Source organism: Theobroma cacao, chromosome 6 (assembly GCF_053813885.1).
Source record: "Theobroma cacao isolate CCN51 chromosome 6, ASM5381388v1, whole genome shotgun sequence".
In the NCBI taxonomy this organism is placed as follows: domain Eukaryota; kingdom Viridiplantae; phylum Streptophyta; class Magnoliopsida; order Malvales; family Malvaceae; genus Theobroma; species Theobroma cacao.
In genome coordinates, this window is record NC_142644.1 from 19,183,038 (window position 1) to 19,201,900 (window position 18,863).

Genomic DNA, 18,863 nt, shown 5'->3' on the forward strand with positions numbered 1-18,863 from the left:
GGTTGAATTGATCATTCTTCTACTTAAAATGCTACCCTTCTTTACTTTCTTAAATTTGAAGCATTCTAATGTCATAATTGATCATCAATATGGGAGATATGACAGTCACACTTAAGTTGGATTCAATTTCAAAGGGTTCAAACTTGTTGTAAACATAACTATCTTTGAATTTTGACAAAATGCTCAAATGCATTCTTTGCTAATTTGATAAATGTACAATTATATGCCATTTTCCACTCCTTTAAGTGGCAAATAACAAGAACTGTTGAAACAAGCATCAGTAATTTAAGCCTTAACAAACAAAAATCAGATGAAAAAAAAAAAAAAAAAAACAGGTGAGAGCTCTACAAACACCCCAGAGAATTAGGGTTAGGGTAAGGCTCAGAACACATCAAAATTACCCAAAAGAAGAGGTTGAATTTATATCTTCATTTCGGGGTAAATTGCTTGAAAAGAGAAAAAAGGGGAAGGAAAAATAAAGATAGAAAGCCCTACAAGAGATGAGAACCCTATTTATGTAAGTTAAAAAGAGGTGTCCTATTGCCTATGCAATTCTGGTTTGGGTAGCAATCTGCCTATGAAAGGTGAAATAGCTGCAAGTAATGACTTGGGGCATTCCTCATGCGGAAGATGGCCACATCCAGATATTGCAACCAGTCTCTGCATGGCAACAAATGTAGCAACATTAGATCAATCGACAAAGGATGGAAATTAATTTCTTTTCCTAAAACAGCAAGATTGTTGTTTGTAAACAAGACATTCAAAGTACTCAACAAGTCCAGTTTGACATATTGCAACAAAAACCCATTCTTTCAAGACAAGAATGCTGTACACAATCAACAGAGGAATTTGAGTAGAGTTTCTGTGTGCCAGTTCTTTCAATTTCTTGAAGAATAACACTCAGAATAAAGAGTGATGCCAAGATAATAATTAACCATCCTCATTTATTAAAACTTTGAGAACAGACAATGCAAACAAAAACAGATTACTTACAGAATTTACAAGTTTCGAAGCCATGGCCTGGGAAGATTTAAGAGATATAAGGGCATCTTCAGCACCAGCAATGACCAATATTGGCATCTCTTCAACTGCTTTCAGCAGTGATGTCGCATTTTGTGGTGAAAGTATTGTTTCATATGACAACCTGCCTATCTCATGAAGTGCTTCATCCCAACCCTCTACACATAGTGGGGCCTGGTTGCAGCAAGATCAGATCAATTAAATGGGTCAACAAAAGAAAGTTTCCAAACTAGTACGCTCTAATGCAATTTCAGAAGCTTATATTAAAAAAATAAATAATGACTGTTATAAAATGATTTGATTGAGTATGCTATGCAGAAAGATTATAAAAAATGTGACCAAAAACTCAAAATAATCTTGTTGCATGTTGTTTCATAGGCTAAAAAAAATGTAGAGTTGCAGCAACACAGATGAAAATTGCTCCTCTCTCCTTTTTTTTCCCCCAAATTGCAAGATTCTGTTAGCCACCTACTGGGACTCACTAAAATCAGTCTTTCCATATGCAAAACTTGACTTTCCTCCATGTTATCACTGTGAATGCATGCACTAACCCTCGGGGTTTTTTTTTTTTTTTTGTCTAAAGTTTCCTTCCCTTAAAGAAACACTCATTCATTTTGCAACATAAAACATAGTTCTAAGGAACCTACACATCTGCACTCAATAAAATGCAATGCAGTTGAGACTCCAATGCACTGATTCTGTAGTATCTTCTCTAAATTTCTCCCTCTTCACTAATTTTATATTTCCCTGCACAATTTTACTGACTAGAAAAGAAAGCTTTTCAGGAAAATGGAAAAATCCTTAATGAAGCTACTGTTCCTTGGCAGTTAGTCAACAATATTTATGCCTTCATAAGGTTAATCATGATACAGCTTGATCAAGATAAAACACATTGACACATTCATAAGCAAGATAAATTATTCTACGTTTTAATCTTGCAGCAAATATACCTTATAGAGGCTCAATACTTCTGTTGTTAACTTGGTTGCATCATACCATGAACGTCGATTCACCACTTGTGTAATTTCTGTTCGCAGAAGTGGACGAACCAAGTGCTTCTTCCCAAGTGAAGTGCGCAAGAGTATCCTTGCAAAGGCAGGAACAACTTCTCTTGACAAGCTAACACTTAGCAATACCACTGCTTTGATTGTAATCTGAGTAAACCAACAAATAAAATAAAGGACAGATGGTAAGAACCAAGCTCAAAGGTTTTAAGCAATTCTTACTGTCTGAGTTTCAAGTGTGTCATCCATCATTTATTTGATCAGAGAATGATCATCCAATTTATTAAGTCTACAATTTGGAATTTCACTCCAGTACACAACTACTAAATAGTGAATAACTACCTCAAATCTGATATGAAATATTCTAATTAGTTAAATCCACAAATAAAAATGTTCAGACATCAGGAACCAGTCAATTGAAACATTAAAGCAGACATGAATATATAACTCCCACTAGCTGTATTCTTCTTAATTTAATAATCTTTTAATTCTGCGACATTCCAATAAGTTAAACGCAAAACTAAAATTCTTCAGACATCAGGAACCAGTCAATTGAAACAGGAAAGCTGACATGAATAAATAAATAAGCACCTCCCTCACAGTGTTTTCATCTTAATATAATAATTCTTTTATTCTGCTATATTCTCCAAGTAAATTGCCATTCCTTTCAGTGATGAAAATTTCACTTTACTTTAAATAACCAAAGTTTAATTTGCACATTTTTTATTTGGACGTCTTCAATAAACATTTAAAATACCAGTTACCTAGGTGATGTTACCTACTTGATTTAAGATTGAAAGTGGAAAGGTCAAATGTGCAAAATGACCCTTCTGGTAAAGCTTGTGGAGAAATTGTGAGATTCCCTAAAATGTACAAAACTACTAAACCAAAGTCACTTTTCCAAATTATTTTTCCGGGTTCAATGTAAATGGAATTTCCTATTTGTATATGTGACAATCAACTGTCTATGACAAAACACAGTTTATCATAGGCAGCCCGGAGATTTTCCTTGTTTCACCACTTCAAGTAGCTATACAACGGTAAAAGCACCAATAATTGGGAGTGTCAGTATAGCATAACACCAGGATACCAAATATAACTCAAGATACAATTTGTTGTCTTAAACATCCAAATTGGTAAAGATAAATCATGAGAGCTTACTCACATTAAAAGAATTCATCGAGGCTTGAACTTTTTGTACAGCCTTCAAAGCAAGCAGGCCTCCATCATCATGGCCAACAAGCACTACTGAAGAAAACCCCATCTCAGAGCAAAAGGAAAGAAGCAAGTCAACCTGAAAACATATGACTGATTAAGTTAAAAAGCTGAAAAATGAAAAATACAAAATGATCCCAGCAAGGAAAGCCCATAAAAACTCAAGAAAGGACTGCAGATCAATAAACTACAAGAGGCCTAAGCATTCAGAACTGCTTATAAGCCACATGGTAATTCATCCTGCCTGCCACAGAAAGATATCACTCCTAAACAATCAAATACATCCAAAAGAGTGCCAAACCTAACCTGAGTTTCAAGCTTGTAAGGATTGGGCAACTCTTTCCCCTCCCAGTCTTTCCGGCTTGGCCTAGAAGTCAATCCCCAACCAGGCCGATCAAAAGCAGCAACTGCACAACCAACCTGGCGAGCAAGCACTCCCATTACATGCCTCCAAGAAAAGACTCCCCCTCCAAACCCATGCACTAAGACAATACCAAACTGGCCATTTGCTTCTATGTCTTGCTGTAGAGTCCCAGAGTTCAAATGACTCGTCTCAACCTTTGCAACTGTATCCTCAAGACTCAAAACAGGAATATCTTTAGAAAGAACAGGAGAGGTTGGGGAACCATCCAACAGTGGAGCATAAAGAGAAGAGCTGTGAAATTGATTGCTATAGCTCCTGTGAAGATGGTGATATTGTGTTTTTGACAACACGCTTAGTGCTGGCCTATCAAGCTTTAGCTTTCCAGGAGCCACCTGTGGTGTGCTACAAAGTTTAGGTTCTAGAAAGGTGGTAGACGACAAAGACCTCGGGGGTGAACCAGGAAAGCACAGCTTGTAATGAATGCTAAGCCCTTGCAATGTAATGAATAAGCTATCCATGTCGGCAAGTAACCTGACAGGGAGCTCTCCTTCATCACGAGATTGCCCAAATGGCTTTCGCCTTGTTTCACTATCACTTTTTGGAGTTTTCCCTGCAGAGGGAGTGGGAGATCGTGGAACCTTCTGGAAGCCAGAGAAAACATTTTTGCATGACAGAACCTGCAATAACATGAATGTTACTACCAAAAAGAAACACAAAACTCCTACTATGCAATGAAAAGCTAAGAAAGCTAAGCTATAAAGGACTCTGCAATTAAATTATTTTACCCTATGGTAGAATCAGACAACTGAATAATATTTCGTGAAATTAAAAAAGCATTAAACTGTTTATCAAAAAAAAAAAAAGAAACAATAAAGATTACAAACGAACACCTAAAACCACATGAACTTCAGTTTCTTTCCCAATAAACATGGAAAAAGAAAACCTTACTTCATAAAAGAAATGTTACTCCGCAATGATAGAGTGTTTCTTACAAGCAACAAATACTTATAATCCATTTAGTTATTACATTTTTTTCTTGATTTTTTCAATTTAATTTTTTCTTTTAAAAAAGTTGCAAGAAAATAAAAGAAAATGATAGAAAGCAAAATCATAATTGATTAAAACTGATCAAAGAACTAAAATGCAACATCAATTCTAAAATAGTCATTTCATAATTAAGTAAAAAATCATACATTTTGTTCTTCAAAAGCATTAAAACTTAAACTTCGAATATTTCAAAAAAAAATTATTTGCTTGCTTTTTGCTTCAGAATAAATGCAACACTAATTCTAATAAAATTATGCTAAATTAAGTACAATCATGCAATTTGTTTTCGAAAAAAATTACAACTTCAATTTATCTGCTTGGATTTCGCTTTGTGAAACCAGAAAACCAAGTAGCAAAAGCATTAACCAAATGCTAAACTATAAAAACCAAAAATGAAAATGACCCAGAAAAGAAATGCCTGAAAACTTACTGCTTCAGGGTCAACTCGATGAAACAAAAGCTTTCTCCTTGCTCTACAACTTGTTCTATAAGCAACTACAGTGTGACCAAGTGCAAAAACTACTGACGAAAGAAACAAAACAGGCATCCCCCATGATTTCTTCAAGTGAAGCCTTTGCCTTGCCAAGGAAGAACCCGACGATGCCTCTGCCTCTATTTGAGAACTCACCGTAAACACACACGCTTTAACCGAAAGTAGAAGAATCGAAGCGAATGAACATAAAGTAACCGTTCCTAAGTAAGGTCCATGGGACAATGCTGGACCATCACACATCGAATATACACCTGCCAATTATAACCAAAAACAAAAGTTACTGAATATTTAAATAAATTTCTTTTTTTTTTTTAAAATTAAGAAAATTAAGAATAAAACTCGTACAGGTGATGATGATAGATCTGAGGATGGATACGAGAGGGATATCGGCTAAGGAGTTTTTGAAAGCGTAACGACGAAACTGTTGGTTGAAACCGTAGCACGTCACGCACGTGAAGCTTGAGAGTAAAAGGAAAGGGACCATGATGTCGCCTACCGCCACCAGCAGCGGTAGAGACGAAGCTAGAAGCGAGGCCAACATCGCCACCATGAAAAAAGCCGTCCGTACGATCCTCCTTCCTTTTTCCACCACCATCCATGCTTTCATCACCATGATCGGAATCGAAATCGAATCGGACGGCTGCTATATTTTCTTCCAGATTTAAAAGCAAAAACCTAAAAAAAAAAAAAGAAAATTTTCTTTCCTTTCCTTTTTGTTTAATAAAATTAAGTTGGAGTAGAAACCCTAGACAAAACCGATTGAAATGCCGGATGGGGTGGCCTCTCGGCCATCTACCGACTAAGGAATGGGGCAAAGGATAAATTCACCGCTGCAGGATATCGGAGTGGTGCGTCGTGAACCGAAACACCATTCCTCTAGGTTTCCAAAAGGGTAAAATAAGAGGAGAGAGAGAGAGAGAGAAATGGAAGCTTTAGATTTTAATATAATCCTCTCAGAGGCATTAGAAAGTATGGAGTTGTCTCTGTTTTCTGAATCCTCTCTCTTTCTCTCGCTGTGTTTTGGTTCTTCTTTCTTCTTTGATTTTCGCTCTCTCTCTTCTCTTTTCGTTTTAGTTCATTTTATATTTTATTTATTTATTTTTTATTAAGTGGGGTTTCTTTCTATGTTTTTGTCGTTTTGAATCATTTTAATTAAATTACTGTAATCTTAAACTGTAGTGGCAGAGATTGAAAGGGGAGAAAATAATGATTAATCAGCACAATTTTTTTGGTAATCTGACACCGCTTGATTCCGGCCTGGACCGTATCTGGCAGCTTTTTTCCTTTCTTTCTTTTTATTTTTGACAATAACTACGTAGTATTTTTTTTTTAATTTGTTTGTTTGACGAATTTGCCCTTTCTAGAAATTCTTTCTTTCGTTTTTTCTTTCAAATGTAATTGAAGTGGATTAATCGCAAATTTTGCCCCATTTAAAACCTAATTGATATCCCACAGTATCATTTAAATCTTAATAAAGAAAATTTTTTTCTTCATTATGTTTAAAAAATATATAAAATATTCAAAAAATTTAAATAAATTTTTATTTTATTATTACTTCCAATCAAGTAACTTATATTCTTATTTTAATTTTAAAAAATCCTTTTTATTATTAATTATTAATAGTTAATGTTAAATAAAAATATTATTTATTATTTTATTTCAGATAATAATGACATATCATAATGAATGATAATATAATATATTGATGTGATATGATAATATAAATATATATATTATTTTTTATTTTTTATATCAATTTCATAATAAAATATGTAAATATAAAATAATAAATAATATTTTTATTAATAAAAATTAATCAGCATTAATCAAATATATTTATTTAGTATAAAATAAAAATATAAAAATTTAATTAAAATAATAGAAGAAAGAAATATTATTTTAAATTTTTTAACTTATATAAAGATTTTTTAAAATATTATTACTTATTGATAGATATAAAAAATTAAATGAAATCTTAAATTGTAATCATAAAAAAATGGGAAAAAAGAAAGAAGAAGCCATAGGCAACCGCTAAGGAGAGAGAGAGCTCCAAGAACCAGACCGTTAGATGGGTAACGGATGGATGATGGTCGGGACCAGAAATCTAAAAACGCACCCCCACTTTCTCCCACGCGAGTCACGTCACATCACTGGTTAGGGTCCCACAATACTTCCAGTCTGTCCCCTCTGGTGCTTGACACGTGGCTATTCAAAGGACAGCCTGTCTCTCGTTGTTTCAAGGATATGCCCTTGTTTTGGGTTAGTGGTGGTGGGGCCTTAATGGAGTGCGTCTTGTAACGGTCGGATTTTTCAAAATAGTATGTATATTTAGTTCCATTACCCGCAATTTGTAATTCCCCCGTTATGATACAAATTTCCTTTTTTTTTAATTCAGAAATAATAAATACTACACAAAATTCTTATTCATTGGTATTGAGACTTGAGAGAGTTAGATTAATGAAACATTTTATTTATCTTTTTAAATCCTCTAATTTTAGTTAAATTGTTATTTTAAGGAATAATTTTTTAATTAATATATTATTTTTATCAAATTCAAAAAAGGATTAAAAAATTAATAGTATGCGTATAAATTAAAATTTTAAAATTGATTTATAATGTTGAGGTTCAATTTTTAATATCACAAAATAAAAAAATAAATATTCAAAAATAAAAAATAATTTTGAGATAATCAAGAAAAGTAAAAGATAAAAAAAGAATAAGAGGAAAAAGTAAGTGCATGGGCCGATTTATTTACCGCAAACGGAGATGTGGCAGCATCAGCACGCGCTGTTGAAACCTTTTCACATTTTTTCGTAATTTGTGCAACATGAAGGCTGGCGGAGTGCCGGATTTGGTTCGGCCTAATTGCCTAGCTGTTGTTTGTTCTAGTGCCTACAACCTAATTGCCTATTCTAACAAGCAAGTCATTCAACCCCATGTGCATTCTGTTTCTTTTAATATAGAAAATTTTCATCAAATTTGAAAACTAACCATATATTAATAATACAGATTTGATTTATAAATATTACTTTAATAAGTGTTTACAAATACTCTTTTAACATTTGTAAGAAAAAAGTGGTGTAATGTTTTAAAAAGTTACTAACTTATTCAAAAAAATTTAAATAATTTTTTATTTTTTATTACATTCAATTAAATATTTATATTTTTTATTTTAAATTAAATAAAATTTTATAATTATTAATTAATTAATTATTTTAATTAAAATATCAATTATCATTTTTTATATCACATTATATTAACTGGAGGATGAAAATACCATGTCATTATCATTTATTATAACATACTAATATATTACGTTAACATCACGTAATATAAAATAATAAATAATATTTTAATTAATAATAATTAATTAAATATTAATTTTAAAAACTTATTTTACTTAAAAAAGGGTATATACGTTTAATTAAACGTAATTAAAAAATAAATATTTATTTAAATTTATTTCAATAATTTTTAAAAAATTAAATATTATGTTAAAAAATTATATTAAGATGAATTTAAAACGGAAACAGGATGAAGAGAATCTTAGTGACCTTTTTGTGTTTTTTGTCCTTGGGTTAGACTTTTATGGTTTGAGAGAAATCAAAGTTTATATTTCGTTCGAAGATCACATGATAACGAGCAGAAGGAAATCTCTTTCCTTGAAGAATCTTTCTTAATTTGTCTTTTTTTTTTTTTTTGAAATTCTTTCTGATAAGCAAAATTAAACTAAAGAAATGAATAGAAGCAATTGAGTGCAATGTATGATCATCTGACTATTAAGACTAGTAGTGTTTGACTTTTAAAGATGTTGTTGCAGGCAGTGTCGGTCAAGGCTCGACTCTTTAAGCTCCATATGCACTTAATGTAATCTAATTAATTACTCTTATCATTTGTTTTATCGATTGTTGCTGCTTAATCCCAACAAATATATAACATCAACCTTGTCCAATTCTCTCAAATAAGCTAGAAATTAATAAGCATAATCCTCCTTCAACCTTACCTAAAGGATTCCTTTCTTCTCCAATTGAAAAAGGTTTTTGCAAAGGGCAGCATGGAATTTTCACTTGCTGGAAATCCAATATCCATAAAGGAAAAAGGGGAGGGGTGTGAATTCCGTGATGATATCAAGTCTGGAGGAATTTTTCTGTATTAGAAGAAGTCAAAAGAAATGAGACCTTTGTTACCCAGCGAGTGTGAGACAAAAGGAAGACTGAAAACATGAAAATGAGACGTAAAGCCAACTGCAAAAGCAATGACATATGAGTCACCCCCACCCCCCACCCCCTTTCCCTCTCACACTCAGCTGCTCCGTCTATCCTATCCATGCCATGCTGATGTCTCTATGGGCCCTTTGTGTTGCTGCCAATCAGATAAAGTTCCTTACAAAACAGATTCCTCTCAGCTGAAAAAGAAATATGGAAGAATCCCCTTGTCAATCTTTTTATTCCATACTATGAAGCTTTTCCTCAAAAGAAGATCAGGGGAATTTTCATTTTTCTGTTTTTTGGGTAATGGGTTCAATTTTCAGCTCCCAGCTTCTTACACTGAAATAGAAAGAGAGTAAACAGAGGTCAACTAATTCAAAGAGAAAATAAAAGGCAGTTCTAGTGTGCACAGCATGAGGAAGATGTTCATAATTAGAATTGTCTATCTTAAACAAGTAAGAGGTAAATGAACAGATCAGTGAGATATTTGTAGTGGAGTTTCAGTGCTGTAACACCGCTGTACCTTTGCTTTTATTATTATTATTATCAATTTGATCATTGATTATCAGTCGCTTCCAAAGCAAAGTTGTGGAGAGGTTCAATGCTTAGACTATAATATTTGTTACATCTTGATTTGAAGTAAGTTACTTTCTGTATTTGTTTTTTAATTAATTGTTGGATTATGTTGACAGCTTAATCATGGATTATTGGATTCTTGAGAAGGTTTCAATTATGAATTTGACTACGAGGCAGGCAGGGCCACTTGAATTGTCGAAAATACATGCAGCATTATTTGAGAATTATGCCACAAATGTTGCTTACATCAAAGACTTATCTACAAGGTGACAGGGTTTAGGAATCATCTTTTGCTTTCTTTTTTCTTTCCAAATGCTTTTCTATTTTTTGTTTTTGCACAAAATGTTAACTTGTTTTACACAATTTCTCTATGAAGCATAAGAACCGTGGTGCTGTGAAGATACCCAAGTTGAAGTTGACATGAGTCGGAATTATATAATATATATATATATAATATTTGAAAAAGTCTTTTTAATTATTTAAATAAATTTTTATGTTTTTACTGTATTAAATCAAATCATTATATTTTTATTTTGAATTAAATAAATTTTTATAATTAAAAATTAACTAATTATCATTTTAAAGTTGACATAACACCAACGTAATATTAATATAAAAGATGAAAAATATTATATGATCATATTTACATAACACATTAACATGTCACATAATCATCCATTGTCATTATCGCGTAGTATAGAATGATAAGTTGACTTATAATAATTAGTCAACTATTCCTTTCAAAAAAAAATAATTAGTCACATAATGAATTATTTTATTCAAAATAAAAACATAAGACTTTAATTGAATATAATAAAGGAATAAAAATTTATTTACATATTTTTAAATAATTTAAAATTTTTATTTTTTTTAAAGAGAAAGAGATAGGCTAAGCCAAGCTCTAAGTTGGCTTTTCTTGTTCGTCTTTGTGGATAGAATTTGGTACAGCTAGAGGAGCTACAAGAGTGAGTTTGTGCAGTATTAATAAAAAGAAGTCTCTTTTCTTTTGATTATTTTGCTTCTTAATCTAAAACTACTAAACTTTAGTGTCCAACTAAAGTTTAGTGGTAAAGACCAGAGAGGTCCACTTGAAGCATGTGAAAGCCAAAAAAACAAATACAAACATTATCCTCTCTAATCATCAGCCACCAACAAATTCTCAAGTCTCTCCTTTTTGTTTCCCCCATTCTGTTTATCTTCTGACTTTTTCTATTCTATACATATTTCTGCATTTTCTTTTGGGTTTTTCTTTGTCTTTTTATTATTTCCCTTTTAATAATCCAAAACATTTATTAGATAAGCAAATGGATCAAAATGCTGGCAAGTTGCCTCCATTGGTCCCCTTTGTGGACTGTCCCTCCACCAAGTATGATAATATTTGACAAGCAGCCCCACAAAAGAACATATCTACTGCCTCTTTGGAGACTTTGAAAACTGAAATTTAATAATCAAATTACCCCAACCAAAGTCTAACTTTGTACAGCATGGGGACAATAATATATGCAAATTTTTTTATTTTTATTATTATATAATTATATATTTAGCATGCTAATAAATTAAAAATATTCTTAATAGCTAGGGTCCAAGCTAGATATGACCGAAACAAAGGCAGGCTTAAATCGTTAATCATACTTTTAATCTTCTAATTTGACATGAGAATCTTCATCTTTCTCAATGCTATAGAGCCACCTGCCTTGAATGATACCTTCTATATATATATCAGTATTTCTAAAGTCATGCTTAACTCAGCATCACGAGGAGGCTTAATGATAACGAAATTTTGTCAAATTATGCTTGTAAGTTCTAACATGTTTACATAAGATAGCCGTTCTATTGGAAAATTTGAATCATCAAAAGCACCTTATTATTGACCGCTAGATCATTCATATAGAAACTAAATAAATAATACTATTGTTAGTTATTATCAAAGAATGCCTCTAAGCATATCAGATATTTATTTCTGAGGAGCAGTATCCCACCATTTGATTGAATGAGAAATACATAAATTTTTTACATAATTTTAAAAAAACTCTCAAATTATTCACAAAAATTTAAATAAATTTTTATTTTTTATTGTGTTCAATCAATTTTTTGTACTTTCATTTAAAATTAAATAATTTTTTATAATTAATAATTGATTAATTTTTATTAGTCAAAAAGTTATTTATTATTTTATATTTATTTGATGATGAAATGATATTGATGTAAATGTTGAAAATGTCACATGATTACATCATCATATTATATCATCATTAATTATGACATATCAACATATTATGTTAACGTGACATTTTGATTAAAATAACAATTAGTTAACTATTAGTTATAAAGACTTATTTAATTTAAAATATAAATATAAAAATTTAATCAAATGTAATGAAAAAATAAAAATTTATTTAAATTTTCTTGAATATTTTATAAAATTTTTGTAAATATTATGTCTATATTTTTTTGTTCGAAAAGTTAAGTTACAATCTCTCGTATTTTTTTTTTTAAAAAAAAGGATATGAACTTAATGTTTAAATCTCCGCTCACTTTATACTTATCATATGTATCAACAAAAAAACAAGTATTAACATTTATATTATGAATATCCAAAATAAAAATAAAAGAACAATAATAAAAAAATATTAATGAGTAAATCATCCTAAAAGACCCAAACATAGGAAACCAAAAGAGAAAAGGGTTTCATATTTGGCAACACAAATGAATTTTACGGAAGCCACCTTGAGAGGTGACCACACAAGGAAAAATAGTGTACATTGAGACCCAAAGTGGATGTTAAAATTAATGTAATACACATAATATGGAACTGATCTGTGGAAATGAGATATATAGAATCCAAGTGAAAACAACATATTTTGAAAGGGTAAATTGTGGGCAAAGAAATGAAATTACCCGAAATAATCTTTGAAAACTAACTATTTCTCCATATTCAGTCTAATCACTGTCAATGTAGAGAAATCTTTCATATGATGACGACAGTTTTAATTATTAGGAATTTAAAAAGAATTCCCACAATGAGTGGTTTAAATCCACAAAGAGGTGGTATCCCCATCAACAACGAAATCTATGAAAAGATATGAAGATCATCTTAGTAAAGCATTAAAGCTTGATTATGAACGCTTGAACTTGGTTTTTATTCTCCTTTATAAACATCTTCTTTTTTGTTGTGTCATTTTCAGCCTTTCTCATAGTTCCATTAGCTCCCACTTGAAAGAAAATGAAGAAGACTTGCAAGGAATTGTTGAATCATCCAAGAAAAACCTTACACCCTAGGATTTTCCCTCTTCCCTCTCCTAATGGAGTTGGTTTGAAGTGATGGAAAGTAACTTTGTCCATTGGAATTAGGTTGTTGAGGCGTATTTGTTGCTTGCTTGGTTGGATTTGAAATAAATAAAAGCAAAGGTAATGGTTATTGTTAGTAATTTAATGAGTTTTACTACACAAGGAAGTTGAGAAGGAATGTTGGAAAGGAATGGGTCATCCTTTTAATGTAGGGTAGGTGTCTAAACTCCCAAAGAAAGTTGTACTATATAATAGATGGACTTCCTTCCTTCCCATCCCTCTTTACTTCCTCACCTACCACCCCAAGGCACTAGGTCCATGCCATTCGGTAAAAAGTGTAGGGACTATCAACAAGGGCATACAAAGGGAATGGAATTAAAAAGAGGCATACATTTCTTTGGAATTAAATAATAAAATATGGCAATTAGGATTTGAACCCTAAATTATAAGGTTAAAAAACTTTCATGCTATTGCTTTATATTAACATGACGAGAAGTCTTTATTTTTAAATAACTTTCTTTGTGTAGTTTGGTCTTGTACTTGTATGCATTGAATTATGACACATTCAATGACTTAGAAATGAAAGTTAAAATATGAATGAAATTTATATTAATTTAGGGTTAAAGGTTTGGATCATATATATAACAATAATAAAATTTCCTGCCTAACCATTTGGATGATCGCCAGTACATGCATAAGAACAAGTCGTGTGTAATGCATAAACAATTCAAATGTTTCAAATGCTGACCAAGTAATTTTAAAAGCATAAACAAAGAATTCTTTTTGTGTAGCCCAATTGAGCTTTGCCGGTTGGATACTTTGGGATTGTTAGTCCAATGGTGAGTTTGGCACAAAGCAGGCCGACGGAGTAATTTAATTATACGCTTGTTTGCATATTGAATGGTTACAATGAACCTACTTGCATTGCTTGTTAGGATCCTGAAGCTTTCGATGGGCAACCATGGCTGATGGCTCTAGCGCCTAGTGCAGTGAGAACACTTGAAGGGTTTTTACCCAACGAGGGCTTTAATAGCGTAGACCTTGATAGAATTGTTCTTAATTCGTTTCTAGATATGTTTTGAATTTGATGAAAATTGTTTGAACCAAAAGGAAGACTGCTCATTAGATTATACTAAGACCACGTTTTTGATTCGTAGAATAAAATAAATATTATACAGAAATGAAATAAAGTAAAAATAAAATAAAAATATTATTACGTTATTTGGTTGATGAAATATAATTAAGTAAGAATTGATATTATGACTTATTGTAATGTTTGGTTTATAAAAGTAATTTTAAAATAACAAAAGATTAGGTGATAAAAAAAATAATACCCATTATTATAATATATGGTTATATTATTTTTATTTTATTTTATTTTATTTTAAAATAGTAATAATTCATAATTTATAAAAATATTAATATTTTATTTATAATTTAAATATAATTATGATTAAAATATTAACACTTTTAATTAATTTTCAAGTTCTAAATATTTTATAATATATAATTAAGAACTTAAGCTCTTTATTATAATAAGATTTATTTTCATCAAAAACAAAAATACTGTTTATATAATTTAGTAAAATTTATACCAAATGACAAAATTAAGTAAATTTTTTCTTTTTTAATCATTTAATTTTTATTTTCATTAAAACTTTAAAATTTTAATAATTTAATAATTTATTGTTAAAGTATTAGTATAAATTTTTATTTTTTTTTATTTGCATTTTTATTTTTAATTTATATTTTCAAAATTAATATTAATTTTTTATTTATATTAATTTAATAATGACAAAATTAAATTTTTATTTATAATTTATATATTATTATAATTAAAATATTAATAAATTTTTAATTTAAAAATATTAATTTTATAAGTTTAAATTTATAATTTTTGAAAGTAATTAAAAACATTTTAACCCAAAATGTTTTGGACTCGATTTTTATAAGTGTGAAATAACTAATACCATAGGGAGAGGTGATATTAACTATTTCAAAGTTTTGAAAAATAATAATTCTTTGGAATGACTATTCCTTCCTAACAAAATGGACGGAGGAAACTTTTTAAAGAATAAGAGGAAGGATGGTTATTCCCTCATCCAAACATGCCATATATGTTCTCGAATGCTCAAGGCCGAATTAGTGCCTAGAAATCTGGAATAGAGTCCCAGGCTCAACTACATATCAGGCCCATGAAACGATTGAACAACGTTGGCCAATTTTAAGGCCTTTCCCACATGGGCAATGTTGACCAACTAGTCCAAAAGAAGGGTAGAATTGAGTCGTTTGGTAATTGTGACTTATTGGGTATGAGGCTCAACATTGTTGAAGGACTTCTCCAAATCCGTATTAACGCCAACGCACGGGAGGATCAAGTCCTAATTGATGCTGCCCGCCGCTTTGCTTCCAACGAGTGGGGGTTGGTGAGAGTGGGGCCGCCTACCAACCAAGAGTGGGAATATGTCATTGTCAATAACCAATCTCACGGTGCTCTTAGCAAATACGTAATTGGCTGCTTCTCATTCAAGTCAAATTTTCCGTATTCAACGTTTGAAATCCAATATGCAAAAAACTTAATAACATATCTTAATTTTACTTAATTTGATCAAATAGATGTAATAATTCATATTTTCGTATTTAATTATATAAACATAATTAAAATACATAACATAATAAAATTAAATACGAACACAACATAAATAATTATTGATATTAACATCTAAAATACGTATATAAATATATTTAATAACCATGTAATATGATATAACTAACACATTTATTAAAAATGTTAAAAATTTTTATACGACACGATATGATTAATAAATACGATTAAACGATTAACATAATTTTTTTAAACACAATTAATACTTTTAACTTAAAATATTTATAATTAAATATAATTTTATTATTCAAATTTAAAATCAATAAATATAAAAATAATTATAACAATATAATAATAACATTAAATATAATAAAGTTTAACATAAATAATATCCATAAAATTTATTATCATGCTAATAAAATCTATCATTAAATTTAAGACACAAAATATGATAAAAATAAAATCAAAATTTATTTAATTTTATTATTTTTATATTATATTATTATACCATATCTAAAATTATCAAATTTAATAGAAAATATTTGATTATAAAGTACCTATTGATATATCGTTATTGTGTATTTTTTTAAAAAAAAATTTCTCAAACTTTGACGTACGAAAATTTGATTCAAACCCATCAAATGATTTTGTCCATATCCTAAGCCAGACTGTGGAACCCCTAATAAAAAGAGGGGTTGAGTCCACCAACTCTTTGCCCACTCCCTCAAAAACTTGGTTGGTGAAGGCTGCTTTGTCTCTCCCCACATATCCATACCCGCAGCCTATAATCCCACCTTCTCTCTTCCAAGTCCGCTTTCCTCTTCTCTCTGTTCTTCCCTCTCTTCCATTTCAACAACCCCAGCAGCTAACGTTACTTTGCAACACCTTTTTGTGTTTTTTTTTATGGTCTTTCCTTCTTCTCTCGAAATATACTCACGCCAATTCCCGCTGCCTTCCCGGAACCATACGGAGCGCAATGGAAGGCCAAAAGCCTGCGAATTTCTGGGGGAACTTGCCGGAGGAAGAGTATTACACGTCGCAGGGTGTCCGAAACAGCAAGTCTTACTTCGACACACCCAATGGGAAACTCTTCACGCAGAGCTTCCTGCCGTTGGATCAAAAAGTCAAGGCCACTGTCTACATGACCCACGGCTATGGATCGGATACCGGTTGGCTGTTCCAGAAGATTTGCATCAACTTTACCACCTGGGGTTACGCTGTTTTCGCTGCTGATCTTCTCGGACATGGCAGATCAGATGGTCTTCGTTGCTACTTAGGTACTTTGAGATATACTTCTTTTCCGTTATTGAAATATATAGATGATCGTTGATGACATTTTTTTTTGCTCAGTCATCTCATGTTATTCTTCATTTTGACCCTGCCTGCTCAAGCGATGAAGGAGCTAGCTAGATTAGAACTTTGGGGGAAAATACTATAATTTAAGGTTGTTTATCTTTTTATATTTTAGAATGAATAAACTACATTAAATTTTATTTACATGTGCATTTATTGAATTTAATGGAATAATAAAAAAGCATTATGATTTCTGTTAGTGGTCATCGATAATGTGTAAAGTCATCATTACTTGTAATAATAATTATTTGTATAATACGCATAAAAGAGTTTACTAATAAATCCATGGCGGCAATTGTTAGCCTTCATAAGTACGTTCATATTAACTTCCAAACTCTTAATGATCAATCTATGAACTTGCCATCCATTTGTAGTATCAATGGTCATTGCCCCCTTGATTTCAAATTTGTTTAGCATGTTATTAGAAAACATTGAAACTTGGTATGTGATGAACGTTTGATTGCTTATTGAAATGCCTGCAATGATGATCACTTGTGCATGAGGAGACAAAAATTGTTCACTTTCCATTGGAATTAAAAGACTAATCATCTGTTTTCTATTGTAGTAGTGCCTAATCTAATAAATGGGAAAAGAAAACAAAAAGAGTCACTAATCACATAACAGACGGTTAATTCTTAAAAGGATTGTATGTAATGTAGGTGACATGGAGAAAGTTGCTGCTACATCCTTATCATTCTTCAAGCACGTCCGCTACAGTGAGGAATACAAAGACTTACCTGCATTCCTCTTTGGTGAATCCATGGGTGGAGCAGCAACGATGCTGATGTACTTCCAATCAGAGCCCGACTTTTGGACCGGCCTGATTTTCTCAGCCCCACTCTTTGTCATGCCTGAGAACATGAAACCTAGTAAGGTCCGGTTGTTCATGTATGGTCTGCTCTTTGGACTAGCCGACACATGGGCAACAATGCCTGATAACAAGATGGTTGGCAAGGCAATCAAGGACCCAGAAAAGCTGAAGATCATAGCATCAAACCCAAGGAGATACACGGGGCCGCCGAGGGTTGGGACCATGAGAGAGCTTGCCAGGGTGTGCCAGTACATACAGGATAATTTCTCCAAGGTAAAGGCACCGTTTTTGACCGTCCACGGGACAAGTGATGGAGTCACCTGCCCAACATCATCCAAGTTGTTGTATGAGAAGGCATCCAGTACGGACAAGAGCTTGAAGCTGTATGATGGGATGTACCATTCGTTGATACAAGGGGAGCCTGATGAGAATGCTGATCTTGTGTTGAAGGATATGAGGGAGTGGATTGATGAGAGGGTTGAGAGGTATGGTTCTAAAAAGTGTTAGTTTGTAGTAATAAAGTTAATGCCCTAATTGGTCTTTAATAATGGGCGGTTTGGGGGATCAAAATGTGTTGATTAATTTGAGTTTTGAGGAAACAAAGAAGTCTCTCAACCTAAATGTGGTTTATGATGATCAATAGAATTATAATGCGGTGTGTCATGTTTGCGTAGTTGTAAACATTTATAGTAATTATAGGGTGATCTTTGGTTCTTGTTCAGTAGAGCCAGGTCACTCCATGGGTTAGATTGAGCTTCAGTCTAAACCCAAGAAAGGTCCATTGGGTTATAATACGTGGAGAGTTGCAGAATTCTCAAGTTGCTGGTTTCATCCATTCGGCCGGTTGGTGACCCAAAACCACTGTGGTTGTGGCCTTGT

At 31.7% G+C, this 18,863-nt stretch overlaps 2 protein-coding genes across 2 annotated transcripts; one reads left to right on the forward strand and one right to left on the reverse strand.

Moving 5' to 3' along the window:
• Window positions 1-180: 180 nt before the first annotated feature.
• On the reverse strand, window positions 181-6,196 carry LOC18595800 (uncharacterized). The gene is made up of 7 exons (XM_007023907.3): window positions 5,489-6,196; window positions 5,081-5,394; window positions 3,546-4,280; window positions 3,190-3,318; window positions 1,971-2,174; window positions 994-1,194; window positions 181-660 (listed from the first exon to the last, which is right to left on the reverse strand). The coding sequence occupies exons 1-7, from the start codon at window positions 5,754-5,756 to the stop codon at window positions 538-540; spliced, it is 1,974 nt and encodes a 657-aa protein (XP_007023969.1). The 5' UTR covers window positions 5,757-6,196; the 3' UTR covers window positions 181-537.
• Window positions 6,197-16,540: 10,344 nt separating this feature from the next.
• Window positions 16,541-18,647, forward strand: LYSOPL2 (lysophospholipase 2). The gene is made up of 2 exons (XM_018123924.2): window positions 16,541-17,097; window positions 17,833-18,647. The coding sequence occupies exons 1-2, from the start codon at window positions 16,797-16,799 to the stop codon at window positions 18,489-18,491; spliced, it is 960 nt and encodes a 319-aa protein (XP_017979413.2). The 5' UTR covers window positions 16,541-16,796; the 3' UTR covers window positions 18,492-18,647.
• The last annotated feature ends 216 nt before the right edge of the window (window positions 18,648-18,863 follow it).

Coding starts and splice junctions, on each gene's coding strand:
- LOC18595800 (XM_007023907.3), bottom strand. CDS start 5,756: ATGGTGATGAAAGCATGGATGGTGGTGGAAAAAGGAAGGAGGATCGTA. Junction 5,395..5,488: donor CAGATCTATCATCATCACCT/GTACGAGTTTTA, acceptor TATAATTGGCAG/GTGTATATTCGATGTGTGAT. Junction 661..993: donor CTTCGAAACTTGTAAATTCT/GTAAGTAATCTG, acceptor GTTGCCATGCAG/AGACTGGTTGCAATATCTGG.
- LYSOPL2 (XM_018123924.2), top strand. CDS start 16,797: ATGGAAGGCCAAAAGCCTGCGAATTTCTGGGGGAACTTGCCGGAGGAA. Junction 17,098..17,832: donor TGGTCTTCGTTGCTACTTAG/GTACTTTGAGAT, acceptor TATGTAATGTAG/GTGACATGGAGAAAGTTGCT.